This window comes from Caenorhabditis briggsae (genome assembly GCF_000004555.2).
Source record: "Caenorhabditis briggsae complete genome, chrI, whole genome shotgun sequence".
NCBI lineage: Eukaryota > Metazoa > Nematoda > Chromadorea > Rhabditida > Rhabditidae > Caenorhabditis > Caenorhabditis briggsae.
Genome location: NC_013489.2, coordinates 6,619,130 through 6,635,626, shown reverse-complemented (window position 1 = coordinate 6,635,626; position 16,497 = coordinate 6,619,130). Strand labels below are relative to the sequence as shown.

Here is a 16,497-nt window from a genome sequence, read left to right as displayed (position 1 = left end):
ATCGAGATAATAAGGCTCAATGTTGACAGGCGGGGCCCTTTTATTACAGGTTTTGCGGTAACTTCGGAAAATTGAAAATTTTTTGATTGTTTTTTCTCTCTTTTTTTCAGCTTCTTTTTTCTATTTTCTTCCTTTTTTTCTGAACAAAAAAATCTTGCAACTGAAATTCACCAATTTCAGATATGCAAAAATGCTCGTAGATTGTGATGAGTGTGGAAAACAAGTGGATATCAATCAGTCATCAATTTCAAAACCGTCGTCTTCGAATTCCAACTCAAATGAGCACATCGTCGAACTTTGGTGGTGTCGGGATTGTATTTCAACTGTTTGCAAGTGAGTTTCGATTTTTTAGAAAAGGCGATGTATTGGACATCCGGTAATCAGACAATTGTTTATTGAACATCAACATTTGTTTTCAAAAAAGTTATACCGGTAAAACGAGATGATATTTACAAAATTGAGAAGAAGACAGAGAGAACTTTTCCGGGTATGTGTAAAAATTGACAAAAAAAGCTAAAAAGTTCTAAACGAGAGACTCTGGAGTGGAAGCATTGGCAGACATGATGAGACAGGATACCCAGTAGATGATATTGAATGCAAGAAAGGCAAGCGGGACCACGAATCGAGCATAGAAATCGATTTTCGCGGGTAGATAGTCGGGTTTGGTAAAGTAGCGACGCAGCTTGTCGCGGAATGTTTCTCGTGCCTCGAACTGAAAAAAAAGTGATAAAATGTGTGTCATAATGTCAGCAGCATTTCATTAGTTGACAAACACTTGTTATCTTTTAAAATAGACGAGATAAATTGTTTAAAAGTTGCTTACCCTAAAACTTGTGATAGAGGGGCCCCAAACTTTGAGCCAATTTATTTCAGTTCTTGTCAAAGATATCAAAAAATTGTCAACTAATAAATTGTTTATCGTTATATAACCAAAATTTTATCAGTTGTCATATTTCAGATATCTTTCACTGGAACCGAGATATATAGGGTCAGTGGACGGTTGGGTGCCTTTTTATTACAGGTTTTACGTTAACTGGAAATTGTTTGGATTTTCTATGTAGAATTTTAAAATCTTGTGATTTAAAAATACGCAAACCAAATTTCCAACTTACAGTATGACAGGTACATGGTGGCTGATAAACTTCCGCATCCACCATTTCCAGCTTTTCCCTCCTTCTTTGAGCTTTCCTAGCCGCTTTTTCCCTTGCCCTATCGTTCTGCCGAGCACTATCCTGATAACTAACAAACGCGTATTCCAACAAGGCGCCGAATACAAATGCTTGGCACGCTGAAAGATATTATTGGGTTACTGTAGTGGTTATGGTAATACCTCCCAACCAAACATCGACGACTTTTACATAACTGACTGGAGGTAGTTTTGCGTTTATTGCGGATTGCTGGAAATTTGAGATTGGAGAATTAGAATTCGGCAAGTTCGCTCTAATCAATTACCATAGTTGTCATGGTGAGCAATGTAGTTACTCCTAGAGCCACTCTTCCCGCCGTCGAATGTAGATCAATCCAAAATGATACCCATGAGACGATGACGATCATTGTGGTAGGAGCATACAACTGGACTAGATAGTAACTGAATTGTCTTTTGAGAAGAAGATTCATTCGGAGACAACCATAGGATCCTGCAAAAATTTATGTTTTTGAATGATCGAACATAGAAAATCTGATGCCGAAAATGCATTCATGAGAAACTTCTCACATGGATTTATTCAGTTGGGTTAAAACTTCCAAAAATTAATCCTTCTTGGAATTTTTGGAGCATCTCGAAATTTATGTAGGTTCAAAAAACCTTTCTACGTGATGAAGTGCAGAAAACATTAATAGTTCCCGTACAGGGTGGAGCATAATTATCAAGTTTGTAGTAACACAAAATTTGGAGTGCAAACATTAAAATAATTGATCAGCAATCGGGTCAATTTTCAAAATAATAGATCAACTTTGAGTTTGGGTAACTTATCGCCACCCTGTATTTTAAAATCTGAAATTCACTCTGACCTGTATTTGTATGACTTGTACAGTCCGTATTCGTTGTGATATTCTCCAGAACGAAATTCGGAAGATCCGATCCGACGCCAGGTTTCACTTGCACCGGCTTCACCGGATCCCATTCGTACATAATGTCATTCATAGTGTGTGCATAGCTGACCATGTCAAAATTACAAGATTGATAGTCTAGAGGATATAATTGTAGACGCATTGGGCACGAAGACGTCAAACTGATACGAGAACTGTAGAGGACCTAAAAAGGCATGATTTTTTGGATTAAGAAAACTTAATTCCCGAGACGAACTTTTCCATCTGGGTGTATCCTTAGAAACATGTTCTCCATGTCTATCAAATGACGATGGGCCGCTTTTTCCGTCTGAAATTTTCTTTTTTTCAAATCCTCATTTGGAACTTCCTTGTGCCCGGCTTTCATTTTGATCAGCCTTGTTCGGAAGTACCCAGAAACTCACCGGGAAGAAAGTGTCAGGAATCCATAGACTCTTCTTGACATGAGGTACTGTTAGAAATGCCGGTGGATTGTAGAATCCCAAGTGTTCATAAGCTAATCGAGGGTCCGTCCATTCCTCACGGAATGTTAACTGAATTGAGTATTCCTGAAATTAAAAACGAAACAAATTAGAACGAATCACAATGATTTTTTTAGACCACCATGATAGTAATGGCCTGATATTCCCTTGGTGTGCTTTCTAGGCCAAGGTGGCCTAACTTGTGCAAGTTGAGTTTTCTAGGCCCCCACTTTAAATGGGCTAAAACGCCTGATGTGGTTTCTAGGTTATTTGGTGTCTCCTAACTATTGCAAGGTGAGTTTTCAGGCCACCAAATTTTATAGTTCCATCTATCGAACGTTCAAACTTGGGTCAGTCTGAAAATTTCGAACTAGCTCTGACTTCTGAATCATGATTCTTTGAAGCGGTATATCTCATTTGGATGCATTCGTATATAAAACTTGCAAGCTACAAAATTGAACCTCTAGTTTTGTTTAGTACATTATGAACTATTTCCAACAATTCAGAAATTAAGTACTATGTTTTGTAGGCATTCAAAGTTGGCCGTTTTTCAACTAAAAATAGAATAAACTGTATTTTCAACATTTCAAAACATTTCATATTCAGGCTAACATCCTGATTAGAGACTTACCATATTAACAACATCAATTTTGGATAGCATTCGAATCATAATATTGACTCGAACATTGACAGCTCCCTCGGTCGATGTGTTGACTGGAGGAGGTCTCACCCGCATATCATAGTTTTTGAGCAACGTATTCAGAATCTCCTGCTCCGATCGCATACTGTACTCCCCTCGAATTCCAACAGGAACCATTAGAAAGAGGAGCAGTTGATGATGGATTATTAAATACGACAACAAAGTCATAATTGCATTTTTTGATGGTGGTTTTGGTTTCACTGAAAATTTGTCGTCCATTCAGAATTCGGAAGACGAAGAAGACGGGGAAGTGGAATGTATGAGAAGAAAAAGAAGAGTAATTAGAGGAAATTAGTGATAAGAAAATAGTGTGAGAGGTAAAGAGAATTAGAGAAAAAGCGAAGAATTGGGGGTTAAATGAACTTTTATGGGAGAAAAAAACGATTGGAAAGAGAAGTTGAAGAAAAATAAATCAGTTGGGATTGATCTTCTTGTCATGTGATTCTGATTTTTGAAGAACTTCAAAAAAAAGACAAATGTGATAATTTCGCAAAAAAAATTTGGGTTTGAACAAATTCGAGTTTTTTTTCCTTGTTTTTATCATAAAAATAGGGAAAAAACCGTTTGAAATTTGAAAAGTTCGAAAAATGCAAAAACTTGAAATATTCAAAAATTTATAAAATTCAAAAAAAACTCAAAAATTCGAATAACCTGTTATTAATAGTCCTCTAGATTCTCATAATCTCAAAATATCGTGATCACGAAACTTCAGAATTCCCAAATTTCCGAATTTCGTAATCCCGAAAATTCAGAATTTCGGAATATCAAATTTTCGGGATCCCGAAACTTCGGATCTTCCTAATTTAAGAATCTAGCGATTTCAAATCTTCGGATTTTTAAATTCCAGAATGTCAAAATCCCAAAACCTCAAAATTTTCAAATTTCAGATCGCAAAATTTCGAATTCTGACTTTCGAAATGTCAAACCTATGGCACACCTCAAAAATGTCTTGGATGAGATTTTAGAATCTTACCAGACTCTAAAAATTGAACGAAATTTCTGAAAATGTGACCCTCACATGTCCTTCATTATTATTCAATCATTTGTTGTCCCAAGATGCGGGGTAGGCGGGTGGGGGAAATTCCAAATTCTGACAAATATGAAAACCTAGAGAGAAAAAACACAATGAGCCGAAAAAAAGAAAAATGACAAGTTGACACATATACACTCACCGACCTTATTTCCTTTCTGGATATGTACACCTTTTTTCATTGGAAGAAGGACAAGGATGGACATGGTTCCAGAGAAAACTTGTGGCGGCGTCGTTTCGAAATGCGAGAAGACGTATCCGATTTCTCTTCTTTCCCTTATTCTCCCAAATATTTTCTTTTTCTCACTTCTGAGTTGGAAAATATCGAGAAAAAGAAAAAGAAGCTTTGGGATTCAGAATCAGATTTTTGGTAGAAAAAGAAAAAAACGAGAAGAAGATGGAAAATTATTAAATTAGGATTTCCTCTTTTTTGCTTTCTCGATGGTTTCTCATCTTTGGAGAGCGACGACGAAATTCGAAGATTTTTTTGGGTGGGCGAAAAAATTCGGAATTTTGAATGGGTTTTTTTTTATAATTGAAAATTCTGAGAATTTCGCGAATTCGGTTTTTGAGAATGCGTTCCGAAAATCCTTTAATCAGAAATTAGGGGATTTCTATAATTTGAAGATCTCAAACTTTCGAGTTGTTGAGATTCAGAATTTTCGAGTTCTTCAAATTCTGATTGGGAGATTCTCAAGGATTCACATTTAAGAATCTTAGAAACAAGCCTGTAATAAAAGGGCTCCTATCTTTTAACTTTGAGTTAAATTATCTCGGTTCCTGTAAAAGATTTGAAAAAGTTGTACATTGGTAAACTGATTATCGTAATATCGCAAACATTTTATCAGTTGGCAACATTTTGATATCGACAAGAACCAAAAAAAATTAGCTGGAACCTGGTTGTGTGGGGGCCCTTCTATTACAGGCTTTACGGTACTTTCTTATGACTGAAATTTGAACGCATGAAAATATAGTAATGAAAAAAGTTTTTTGCTCAAAAACTTGAAAACTGATCCGTTTCAATGTCCAAAAAAAGTGAAAATTCTAGATGATGTCAATTCTAAATGATGTCAATAGACCACCTAGACCTGGCCAGAAACTAAAGCATTTTTCTGAATTTAGGACTTTAGGTACAGTACTTTTTTAATTATCCAGGTTTTTTTGAGAGATATTTAAAATGTGTCAACTGATAAATTGTTTATCATAATATCGCCAATATTTTATCAGTTTACAGATTTTCGATATCTCTTATACGAACCGAGATAATTGACAAGGTTTTTTAGACAACGGTTGAGAATGTGCTAAAAATTTGTACAAAGGTACTTTCGAACATGCTGAATCCGAATCCAAAAAAATTTTCAGCCCGTTCTCAAAAGGAGCCGAAATATGGCCTCTGAAAGTGATTTCAGTACTAAAATTTGACCAAAACATGCATTTTTCGAGGTTAAAAATTAGCTATTCAGGATTTTCTTGAGAGCGATACTCATTTTTTAACATTTTTCTATCTTCTGAAACAGTTTGTGAACATTTTCAAAAAAAAACTTTTTTTTTGAAAATTTTTGAAAAAATCGCCATGGGGTCCCCCACACTGCAAAAGTGATTTTTTAAAAAATGTTTTAAAAAATGTTCCAATTATTCAGAAACGATAAAAATAGCATTCTGACAGATTTTTCAGCCCAATGTTGTCTTTGGGCTCAAAAAATCTCCAAAATCTGATTGTTGTTAGAACTTTGACAGTCCCTAATTTCTGAAATATCGCTTGAAATTCACTGAAACCTATAGAAATAGGTTCGAATATTGTATGTGACCGATTTAACAGTACTCCACCTCAAAAAGAGCAAAACTGAGCAACTTTCAGAGACTGAAATTTTCGTTTTTAACGATACGAGGATGTAAGAACCGGTCGAAAAGACCATTATCTATTTTTTCCTCAAACTCTCATGAAATCTTTTTTTCTTTGAAAACTTTTGAAATTAATCAAAAAGTGTCATATAGTGCCTAGGGGGGCAAACTTGGAATCAAAAATTAGTTTCAAAAATTGCAAAAAAAGGTTTACCACAGTGGGGGTCGAACCAGCATAGTCAATCCTAATGAGCCACCCTCTTACCACAACGTTGTACATCACACAACCGATTTTTTCTTCTCACGCGGAATTGGTAGAGGAGGGAAGGGGAAGCCGAAATCCCCAGCGCACGGAAAACGGCCCAAAATTTCAGACAAAGTTTTTCGGCCTGGGAGTGAGAACGGGCTAAAAATTTTTTCGTCATCGTATAGAGCATGTCTTAAATTATAAGTATGCAAATTTTGAGCAAATTCTCAACCGTTGTCTAAAAAACCTTCCCTTGTGAGCTTAAAGTGCACGTATGGGGTGGGCTTCTATTAGAGAAAATACGGTAGTTCCAAAACTCGATTCAGTGAGTTTTTTTTTCAGAAGACCTTCCTGATGCCTCCTGAATATTTCTAAGAACTACTTTAATTAGAAAATATGTGTGACAAGTTGACATGAGCCGAAATTGAAAAAAATTAGAAAAAGAGAAAATGATATTGAAAGCGAGACAAGAAATTGAGAATTGGGTGATGAGATGAAGGGAAAAGTAAAAGATATATTTGTGGTTGTATTTACATAACACTCTAGGTATATATTCTTTTCTCTCCCGAGAGAGAGAGAGAGAGAGAGAGAGAGAGAGAGAGAGAGAGAGAGAGAGAGAAGCGGAATCTCAGAGAGAAAGTGAGGCACTGTGTGTTTTTAGGGAAGCTATTGATATGAGAAAACGAGACAAGGGGTACTCATTTCGAACACGAGAACACACATGTTTTCGTTAATTGACACAGAGCAGATAGAAAAGGCGCCAATGACGTTGGTAACGGATAGGGGAGGGATACACTTTTGCAGTCGCACTTGGGAAGGAAAAAGTAGGTCAGAAAAAGTAGTATTGATCTCCTAGACTTTTGGAACAGTTGAGCAGAAGCTAGAATACTTACGGCACTGGATAAAAAACATGTGTAGCTTTTTTGGACTTTTCGGGTGCCCATCCTATACGTGTGCTTTGAGCCGGTTCGAGCAAACATGGTATAATTTTTTTGCGGTACTGTAGGTTGCGACTTTTTGAAGTAAGTGAAAGTAATATTCTAAAAATTAAGAGGTCTTAGAATGAAAATCAGAAAATTTTTCCTCCGGATTTGTTTATTATGGAAATTCGGTTTACACTTTGAGATCCATAAACTTAAAGGACTTTTTCGTTTATTAGATGCTAACACATTTTCTGAGCAACATGATATCCACGAATTCCTAAACCTTGTGGTCCAGAATACTCAAAATCTCTTAATCTTTAGAAACTGAATTCAGCGAAATTTGGAATCTAGGGATCTCCAATTCTCAAAATTTTGAAAAATCAGAAAATTAGAACCTTGGAATTACAGAATTGCCTAATTAAATTCCCAAAAACTTCTAAATTTCACTATCAAGTACAGAAAGAAATGAACATACAGAGAAATTAGAAATAAAAATTATTTTGTCAAATTAGTTGCATAAAGTTGGTGAATCAAAAATCGAAGATAATGAAATGAAGAGAAAATGTAGGGGAAGCTAGAAAAGGACAAAGAATGACGAGAAGAAGAAAAAAGAGCATTTCTGGAAGTTCGAGATTGATAGAAATTAATTTTTATTAGAGTGAAATCATGCCTAAATAGAGCCAAAAGACGCGCTTTTGATTATATTAAAATAAGCTATAGCTAAAGAGTAGCTCGAATAATTTTTCCTAGCTCTGGAAACTATTTTCATATCAAAAGTAGGTCAAAAAGCTAGCTAAAGAGACCAAAAAGTAGAAAATTAGAACACCACCCTCTTCTGGTTGCTCGGGGAGCAAAAATGTGGATGGCAACCGGAAAACACGAATTCTTCTTTTTTGTTCTTCTTCTTCTTTTCCCCCAGAAGAGTAGTGGTCAGTTGTTTCTGTATGTTATTCATTCTTCTCCTATCTACTGATGACACCAAATGCATTTGACAGGTTCTTCTTCTTCTTCTTTTTTTCGGGTTTTAGTGAATAATATATAAATCATATTGGTTAGAGAGAATAGGGAGAGAGTAATTCTAATTTTTCTAAATTTCTCTTTTTTTGGTCATTTGAATAGGAGAAGAGGAAGAAGAAGAAACATTTAATTAGAATAAGTTGGTTTCTAGGAATCGTTATGAATTTGGAGAGAAAGCGACATTTTTGAGATTTTTGAAAAATAACAACTCTAAATATTGACAAACTCTAATTCAAATAACTCAAAAACAAATTTTCAAGATCCAGTGAATTTTCAAAAACCAAAGCTATTTAAGATCAATGTTCGGTTCTTGAAGTTTCTCAAAATAACACAAATAGGTTCTTAAAACAAAGTTTCATAGGCAAATAGACTTCTATCCGATCTAGTTTTTATGTATAAAACTCTAGTTTCCCGGGAAATTGCAATTAATTGCCCATATTCTATTCATTGTCCCGTTTCATCATAATCATCTAAGACGCCACCCATATTACATTCGCTGTACATTAAAAAATGCTTCAAAACTTTCTGCTCAATTTCTTACTCTCCGTATTATATCCTGCCGGAACTCGCTTCCAAAAACCGTGTTCCCACCCTTGATTTCTTATCTTCTTTCCTGTTCCTAGACGAACATAATTTCTAACTCATTTGTTTAATTTGTAACACATTGATTTTATAAGTGACTGATAGTCCAGAATCAATAAATTATTATTATTATAGAGGTTTCTTTGAATTTTCTGGTTTAAACAAATTCTGAAATTCTAAAATTCTGAAATTCTAAAAATTCGGGCTTGAATTCACCAGCAACTGGAAAAATGCTGAAAATAAATAATAAGTCATTCGAAATATTCAGAAGTTTTTTCAGCTTCAGCGATCTTGAGTTCTATTTTTCTGAATGATTTCTACTTGACTTGAGATCTGAATTTTTAACAAAAAATAAGACGAAAAACTAAAAACCAAACACCTGGAAACAATAAAAAAGTGCTCAGCTCATTTTAAATGAAATGGAAGATTGTACATCTCCAAATGTCGCATTAACCACTGAGGTGCACGTCTTCTGAACCTTCTGAATCTAATTAGAAAGAAGGCGTTACAGTAAAAATCAGAAATCCTCGCTGTTTTTGCAAAACGAGAAAGTGAGAGGTCTTCGTCTAAATGTACTACTACTGCAATGCATAATTCATTTACTGGCAAAAACGCAAGCACTTCTCCATCTTTTTCTGGAGATTTAGAAGACGTTGGCGCGCTTCTGAAGACGTTGACTTAAGAAGAAGAAGAAGACAAATCCGTAATCCCTTTAGCCCTCAAGGCGGAAAAAAAATAGGAATCGAAAAACTAGGGGGAAAAGTTTGCATAATTAAAAGACAAAAATGGAAATTGTGGCGAGGGCTCAGGAAAATTATTGGGAGGAGGATTTGGGAAAAGTGACAGAATTGATTGAAATTTAATGGTCTGGAGAGAAGCGAATTGAAAACTTAAATGAATCAAATTGAGATGGGATTTGCCATTTTTATTCCTATTAAATCAATCATATTGTTTGATTAAAGACAGAAAATTAGATTTCAAAACTCTAGACTTGAAAATTTTAAGATCCAAAAATTTCCGAAACTTGAAATTTTGAGGTCCACCTTAAATTCTCCAATATAATAAAAGCCCACCTTATACTTGCTCAATTATCTAGGTTGCCATAAGAGATATGAAAGGTTTGTCAACTGATAAAATATGTATCATATTATCAGCTACATTTTATTAGTTGACAAAATTTTAATATCTTTTATGGGAAATGAGATAATTGAGCTCAAAGGTAACGCCTAGCGGCAATAAGAGAGCGCTGTTCAAAACTTCTAGAATGTGTGTCTGTTTATCCGGATGTCCAAAAATGCTAAACGCAAAAATCAAATTTAAAAGTCACAACCGAATCAAATTCCAGACAATGTCATCTACTAAAAGGGCACAGTGAGCACCGGAGCAACGAATGGAAAGAGCAGGAAGTTTTGAGGTAAGTCTCCCTTCTTACCTATTCTTCAGTCTTCTTCTTACTTCTTTTTTCTACTTTTTTTTCCTTATGCTCTATGAGCTGCTTCACTGAACTCGAATGACCCCCACCCTCTTATGACCATTTTTTTGGAAGGTTTAAGAATAGAAGGAAGAAAAACAATGGATTTCCGATTTTCTTCTTTTGCTGTTTTTTTCTTTTCAGGTCTTTGACCTGCTGTACTTAGAAATTACATGGGTGGTACTCAAAAACAGGTATCCCATAAGAATAGGCTGAGAGCTAATGCCGTTGCCTAGAGTTCTAAAAAACCTTTTCGATAGACCCGCTATCCCAAATTCTTCCAGATCCTGTGTCCAAGCACTCGAAGGTCGATGTTCTCGACGGAGCGAATATGCGCATCAACAGAAAATGGCAGTGAAACAACTCGTCGCAAAAATAGAAGTGATTTTGTTGAATGAGCTATCTGGATATGTGGAACGAAGAAATGAACCGGATCGACGACTGATTTCTAGATTGAATCGGGAACTGATCAACATCGATTCAAGGGATGAACGACCATCAATCTATCATGTCCCGTCGCCGTCAAGGCCAGCGTGGAAAACTTGGAATCTGGATGTGTCGGATCCGACAAAGTGAGTCTGAACGATCTTACGGAAGTGTTAGGCTTCAAGACCTATGGGATATACCGTAAAACCGGAAGGGCCCCTTACCTTTCAACTTTGATGTGAGTCAATTTATCTCAATTGCTAGGAGAGATATCGACAATTTGCCAATTGAGAAAACATTGGTGTTATTGTGATAACAAATTCATCAGTTGAAAACTTATTGATATCTTTTGAAGAAACCCTGATAATTGAGCTCAAAGTGCATGCATAGGGTGAACTTCTATTAGAGCAAATACGGTACATTTTACACATCCAAAAAAATCTTTTTTGACTTTTAGAATGCAAAAAGTGCTTGATATGACAGCGGATATCATGCGTCTCCCCCGCCACTCAATAGCCGAATCTGATGTTCCGGAAATCAAAAGTTCAACAGACTGGGACGCCCGTCTCATGAGTCTGTTCATTTGTGAAAGTATAGGAATTGTGCCGGTTCAAGTTAATGAGTGAGTTTTGTAGTTTGTGGTCTTTCTGCACATTCTGATTACTGAAAATCAATCGCACATTGGTTTGCAGTGCCCGTAGTGACAACATGTCAGTAATCGAAGACAGAAGACGTGGCTGCAGTGTCGACTCGTCAGTTTCTCGTTTCGTTCGAGAAGGACCGTATGTGAGCTCATTCCGAGAGAAATCGATACCATTGGAAGAGGCTCCACGACTGGGATCCGTGTCTTCTAGTAGTATTTGTACTGTGGATACAAGACCATCCAATGTATCGTCATTGCCCCCGTTATCGGATTACAACTCTCATGCAATTAGTATTTTGGTGAGTGTTTGGGCAGAACTATGGGGGAAATATGTTAGTTGCCTTTTAGCTACCTTTGGGGGTCTTCTTTTAACTTTTGAATGTTACTGGTCAACTATAACCTGATTTTTTGCCCTTGTGGACATCCGGACATCCCGATTCACAGAACGACTTCTTCATTACAAAAATCTCAGTTACAGAGTTCTTCAATCACTCCCACACCACGCGAGGAAGACGAAACATCGTCGTTTTGTTTCGGAAAAAGTTACCTGACACGTCCAATTTGTGTGGAGGCATTCAGCACTCAATCGAAGCCAAATAAATTAGCAGTGACGGATAGTTGTGGAGGTAATTCGATAAACAAAGTAATTTACGAACAATAATTCTCTTCAGGGGTCTACATTACAAATTCTCGAGGGGAAATCGAGCAAAATATACTGATAAAAAACTCGTCGGCCAGCTCGGTTTGTGTCGATGAGAAGAATGAGTTGATGTGAGTTCGGGGATTCAAAAATTTAGATTTCGCAGAAAGGGAACAAAAATAATTAGAAAAAAGTAAAGATCTCATGTTCGCACTTCAAAGAGCAAAATAAGATGGGATTTGAAGAGGGATTCTGAAGACCTTTTCCCTTTTTTGTCTACTTGAGAAAATGATTGAAAATCGAAATGTTTTCGGCTAGTACGTAGACAGAAGAGCAGAAAATGGACTTTTATGAAAATTCAGAACTTTGGAACCTTTTCAATTTTCGAAAACCGAGATATTTAGCTATTATCTAGCCACTCGAGGTGATTAAAATTAATGGCCTAGAAAACTGGATTTTGAGAAAAGTTAGGCTCTCAAATTTTGGTGACCTAGAAAACTCGTTCGCTGAGTTTTCTAGTCCACCAAACTCAATGGCCTAACATTCTCCTAATCTGATTTCTGGGCCATTAAAATTGTTTTGAAAAAAAATTAATTTTTTCAAAAATGTTCATAATTTTTCATCTAAAAGTTGAAAAAATAATACCAAGAGTTTGGGTTTCTAGTCCACGAAAACCCCAGTTTTAAATTCAACATGTAAGGTGGCCGAGTCTACAGAGTTTTCTAGGCCATCAATTTGAACTTGAAATCGGGTTTTGAAAAAGTTAGGCCATCAGTTTTCATAGCCTAGAAATCCGATAAGAAGAACGTTAGGTCATCAAGTTTTGGTGGCCCAGAAAACACTGTGAACAAGTCCTCAGCGGATTTCTAGACTATGAAAATTGATAGCCTAACTTTTCCAAATTTCCATTTCTAGTCCATTATAGCCTTTAAAACTCCGTAAAACTAGGTCACCTGATATTTGAAAACTGAAGCTGGGTTTTATGGAATTTGGAAGTTCTGAGCCCCAAATTTCTCGAAACGTTAGAGTTGGCTTATCATTCTTCGTTGAAGATTAAAATTTCAAATTGTGAAAATCTGAAAAACTGGAAAACTGAAAATCATAAGCAATCTTATTTCCAGGTACGTTAGCGTAATGCAATCTAAAGGAAGATCAATCCACGTGTTTGATGTTGCCTCCAATTGTCGAAAAGTGGAAGTTATCGCCTGTCCGCGAGATCCAAAAATCGAGATGAGCAGGACGAGATGGATTACTGTAGGTCCGCGTGGACACCTGTTCATGACTTCTGGAGACAATATTAAAAGTGCGCTTTGGACATATATAAGGAGTAAAAAGGCGTGGAAACTACTGAAGGAATCGAGGAAGTCTAGGTATCAATATTTGACAGTGGCTGAGGATCAGGCCGATTATAAGTGAGTTGGAAAACATTAGGAATGGTTTGAAATTTGGAAAATGATTTCAGAGCGGTGGTTCTTTTGACTTGTGATGCAGCCAACAATCGACTTTTACTTTTTGTTATCGATCATTCGATGAGTTTGATAAATGAATACGATTTGAGCAAAACCTACCGGCTCAATGAGCATATTCATTCACCAGCATCTGCAATTGTTGATAAGGTTCGGATTTTTGGATTTTCAGATTTTCAGATATTGAATTCAGTGCTTTTTAAATTTCCTAAATTTAATAGTTTTTTTTGGATCTAGAAAACCCTATAATAATTTTTCGAAACTCCTGAAGTTCTCAAATTTTCCAATCAATTTTCCAGTCAAGTTGGAGCTCAATTATCTCTGCTCCTGCAAGATATAAGAAATGTGTCAACTGATAAACATTTTTGATATTATGAAAAGTAATTTATCAGTGGACAACTTTTTCATATCGTTGACAGGAACCGAGATAAATTGGATCAAAGTTTAATGTTTAGGAATCCTTCTATTACAGGTGTTACGGTATTATTGGATTCTTTGAAATTCAATGAAACATTTGTTTTCAGCACGGGAACTTGCTAATCCTTGACTATGCGAGTGGAAAACTCTGGATACTTTTATCCGGAGTTAAAGGAGTTCGTCGGCTGAAACAAGTAACACTTCCAGACATTGTTCGTCCACAGGAAGCACTTGGAATTTGCTCTAGAGTGAGTTTTGATTTGAAAAGTGAACGTTCGAATTCGATTGCAGATTTTCAGTATTCGAAGCCATGTAAGCGTTCCCCAAAAATCTAGAATTTAGAAAAATACTGTCTTATCAAAATTCAAATTTTCCAGGGAGACGTTCTCTATCTAGCACTTTTCAATCGTCGCGAAATTCTCTGCACCCAATATCTGGAAGAAGGCGTTTTCAAATCAGCGCTTGCCACGTCATCACCAATTCAACAACGAAGAAGTACGAGTCTTCCGAGAAGTTAGGAACGTCTTCTAATCCACGTATTACGATTCACACGAGCTTCTAGGCATCCATATTGTTTTGTCTCAACGGGAAAATATTTTTTTTTTGTTTGAATATTTTATAAAATCTTATCTAAACATTTGGGATTTTATTTTAATCACTTTTTATGTGCCTTACTTTTAAGTTATACAAAAATAAATGGTTTCTTAAATTTGATATTTGATTTAATTTTTTCAGATTTTGAGATAGTTAAATTTTGTTCAAGGAATGCAAGAATTTCAGAAGAATTGGAACGAAAACAATGTGTTCAAAATCTATTTTATTTTAAGCTGACAAAACGGCAAAATAATCATAATTAGGAAAAATGTTGAAAACTTTTGACCAGTTGATTTTGTTGTAGTTTCCAGTGTGGATGTGATTACTGTAGTCGTCGCCTCAGAAGTTGATAAAATTTTAGAAGTCGGGATCACTGTAGACGTCTGGATTACTGTACTTATATCAGTAGAAGACGAAAGTCCGAAAGTCGTAGTCGTCGGTAAAAAGTCTCCGGTAACCATGAAATATTGGCAATAGAATTTTCCGGGACTCGAACTTTCAGATGTAACCATAAATTGAGATGCTTGCAAGAAGTCATACCACAGATGATGAGTTGTGGGTGTTGATTTAGAATATCTGAAAATTCTCTTTAGAGCGACTTTGCATGTTCACTACCTCTGCTCATAACCAATTCCATTGTGTCCGGAATAAATGAATCTTACTTCTTTTTCTGATGATAGAAATGTTGAAATCTAGAAATTTTTGAACTAAAAACCCAAAGCAAGTTTTCGAAGCCTACCAATGTTCCAACAATTCTGCTTCTGCCATTAACATTTCCAAAATTTATTGAAACATATCATTATCATTGTTCATGATAAGGCCAGTTGTAGCTGAAGCAGCTGTCGTGTAATTGTAGTTTGGAACAAATTGACCTCCAATTTTCATAGAAACCGGACCAGTGGCAGTTAGATACCAGTAGTCAAGTTTGATTTGTATGGGTTCTACGGTTTTGAAAAATCTGAAAAACCCAAGTGTCGGTTTTTCCGAATATCACATTAACTCACTGTCTCGTATAGTTGTAAATCACACCATTGTATTCATAGTAAGGCAAATCAATTGGATTTTCGAAAAATGTATTCTGAATTTTGACACCATCTGTTGGAAAACCAAAATGAAATGATAAATCTGTTTCCGGATTTGGAATGATTTCAGTTAAATACGAAACCTTATAGTTTTGCAATGAAGTATTGAGAATGACTGCAGTAGAATTACCGTACTTTTGAATGATATTCTCACTATTATTGACAACATGAACAGAAAAACTGGGATCTGAAGTTTTCTGGACATTTAGAAACATATAGAGATGAAGTTTTGATGCTAACCATCGGCTTGTTGCTTCGTTGTTACATACAAAATCCTGTCAAACTGTGGACTACAGTGTCGTTATTTTTGGTACTGATAGAAAGACCATCAATGATTGTAAGATATTTCAGAGGGCCGTTTATTTGATCTAGTCTGAAACGCCTTTGTGTTTGTAGGTTCCGATATTACTCTGGTCTAATTTGAATGCGGCTGAAATTGGCGGAGCTTAGGTCCGGTAGCGGAATCCTTAAAGTAGTATGTATTTTTCGTAAATATTTTACGTCCTATTTTTTCAATTTATCTATAAACTTGATCGCTCTTGAACTTTTTCTATAAAGATTGAAAATTATTGAAAAATCGAAAAATAAATGAGAAAATAATTACAAAATACATGATTCTTCAAGCTACCGGACCTAAGCTCGAATAATAGCTGACTCACGATATAGTAACGTTTGCCGTTTTAAAGGGGGACTCCGGTCAAAATTTTTATTGCATTAAAATGTGTTAAAAGTTATCTATTTTCCTAATATTATTGCGAAAATTTTTTTTAAAAATCCGAAATCCCCGAAAAACGCCGTTGAAAAGGAAATAATTCAAAAAAAAACGGTGCCGCCGAGGGACGAGGATTTTCAGTGAGAAACCTAGGCCACGCGTGCGGCGCGACTTTCT

The 16,497-nt window shown here is 35.9% G+C and overlaps 3 protein-coding genes across 3 annotated transcripts; 1 reads left to right on the top strand and 2 right to left on the bottom strand.

Annotated features, from left to right (window-relative positions):
* Positions 1 to 217: 217 nt before the first annotated feature.
* CBG20503 lies at positions 218 to 14,450 on the top strand (the record flags this gene model as incomplete). Its single annotated transcript, XM_002646571.1, is given in 11 exon segments — positions 218 to 333; positions 10,215 to 10,283; positions 10,625 to 10,912; positions 11,224 to 11,388; positions 11,459 to 11,789; positions 11,792 to 12,035; positions 12,081 to 12,180; positions 13,171 to 13,461; positions 13,512 to 13,665; positions 14,040 to 14,180; positions 14,310 to 14,450. Coding segments are annotated over 11 exon segments (2,040 nt in total), but the record flags the coding sequence as incomplete, so codon positions are not given.
* On the bottom strand, positions 524 to 3,447 carry Cbr-glc-2 (the record flags this gene model as incomplete). Its single annotated transcript, XM_002646572.2, has 8 exons — positions 524 to 712; positions 1,113 to 1,288; positions 1,331 to 1,397; positions 1,453 to 1,637; positions 2,011 to 2,254; positions 2,306 to 2,377; positions 2,472 to 2,615; positions 3,160 to 3,447. 8 exons carry the CDS (start codon positions 3,445 to 3,447, stop codon positions 524 to 526), a joined length of 1,365 nt encoding a protein of 454 aa, XP_002646618.2.
* Positions 14,451 to 15,309: 859 nt separating the features above from the next.
* Positions 15,310 to 15,851, bottom strand: CBG26631 (the record flags this gene model as incomplete). The annotated part of the gene is made up of 3 exons (XM_045236607.1): positions 15,310 to 15,484; positions 15,531 to 15,805; positions 15,849 to 15,851. 3 exons carry the CDS (start codon positions 15,849 to 15,851, stop codon positions 15,310 to 15,312), a joined length of 453 nt encoding a protein of 150 aa, XP_045100340.1.
* Positions 15,852 to 16,497: the final 646 nt, after the last annotated feature.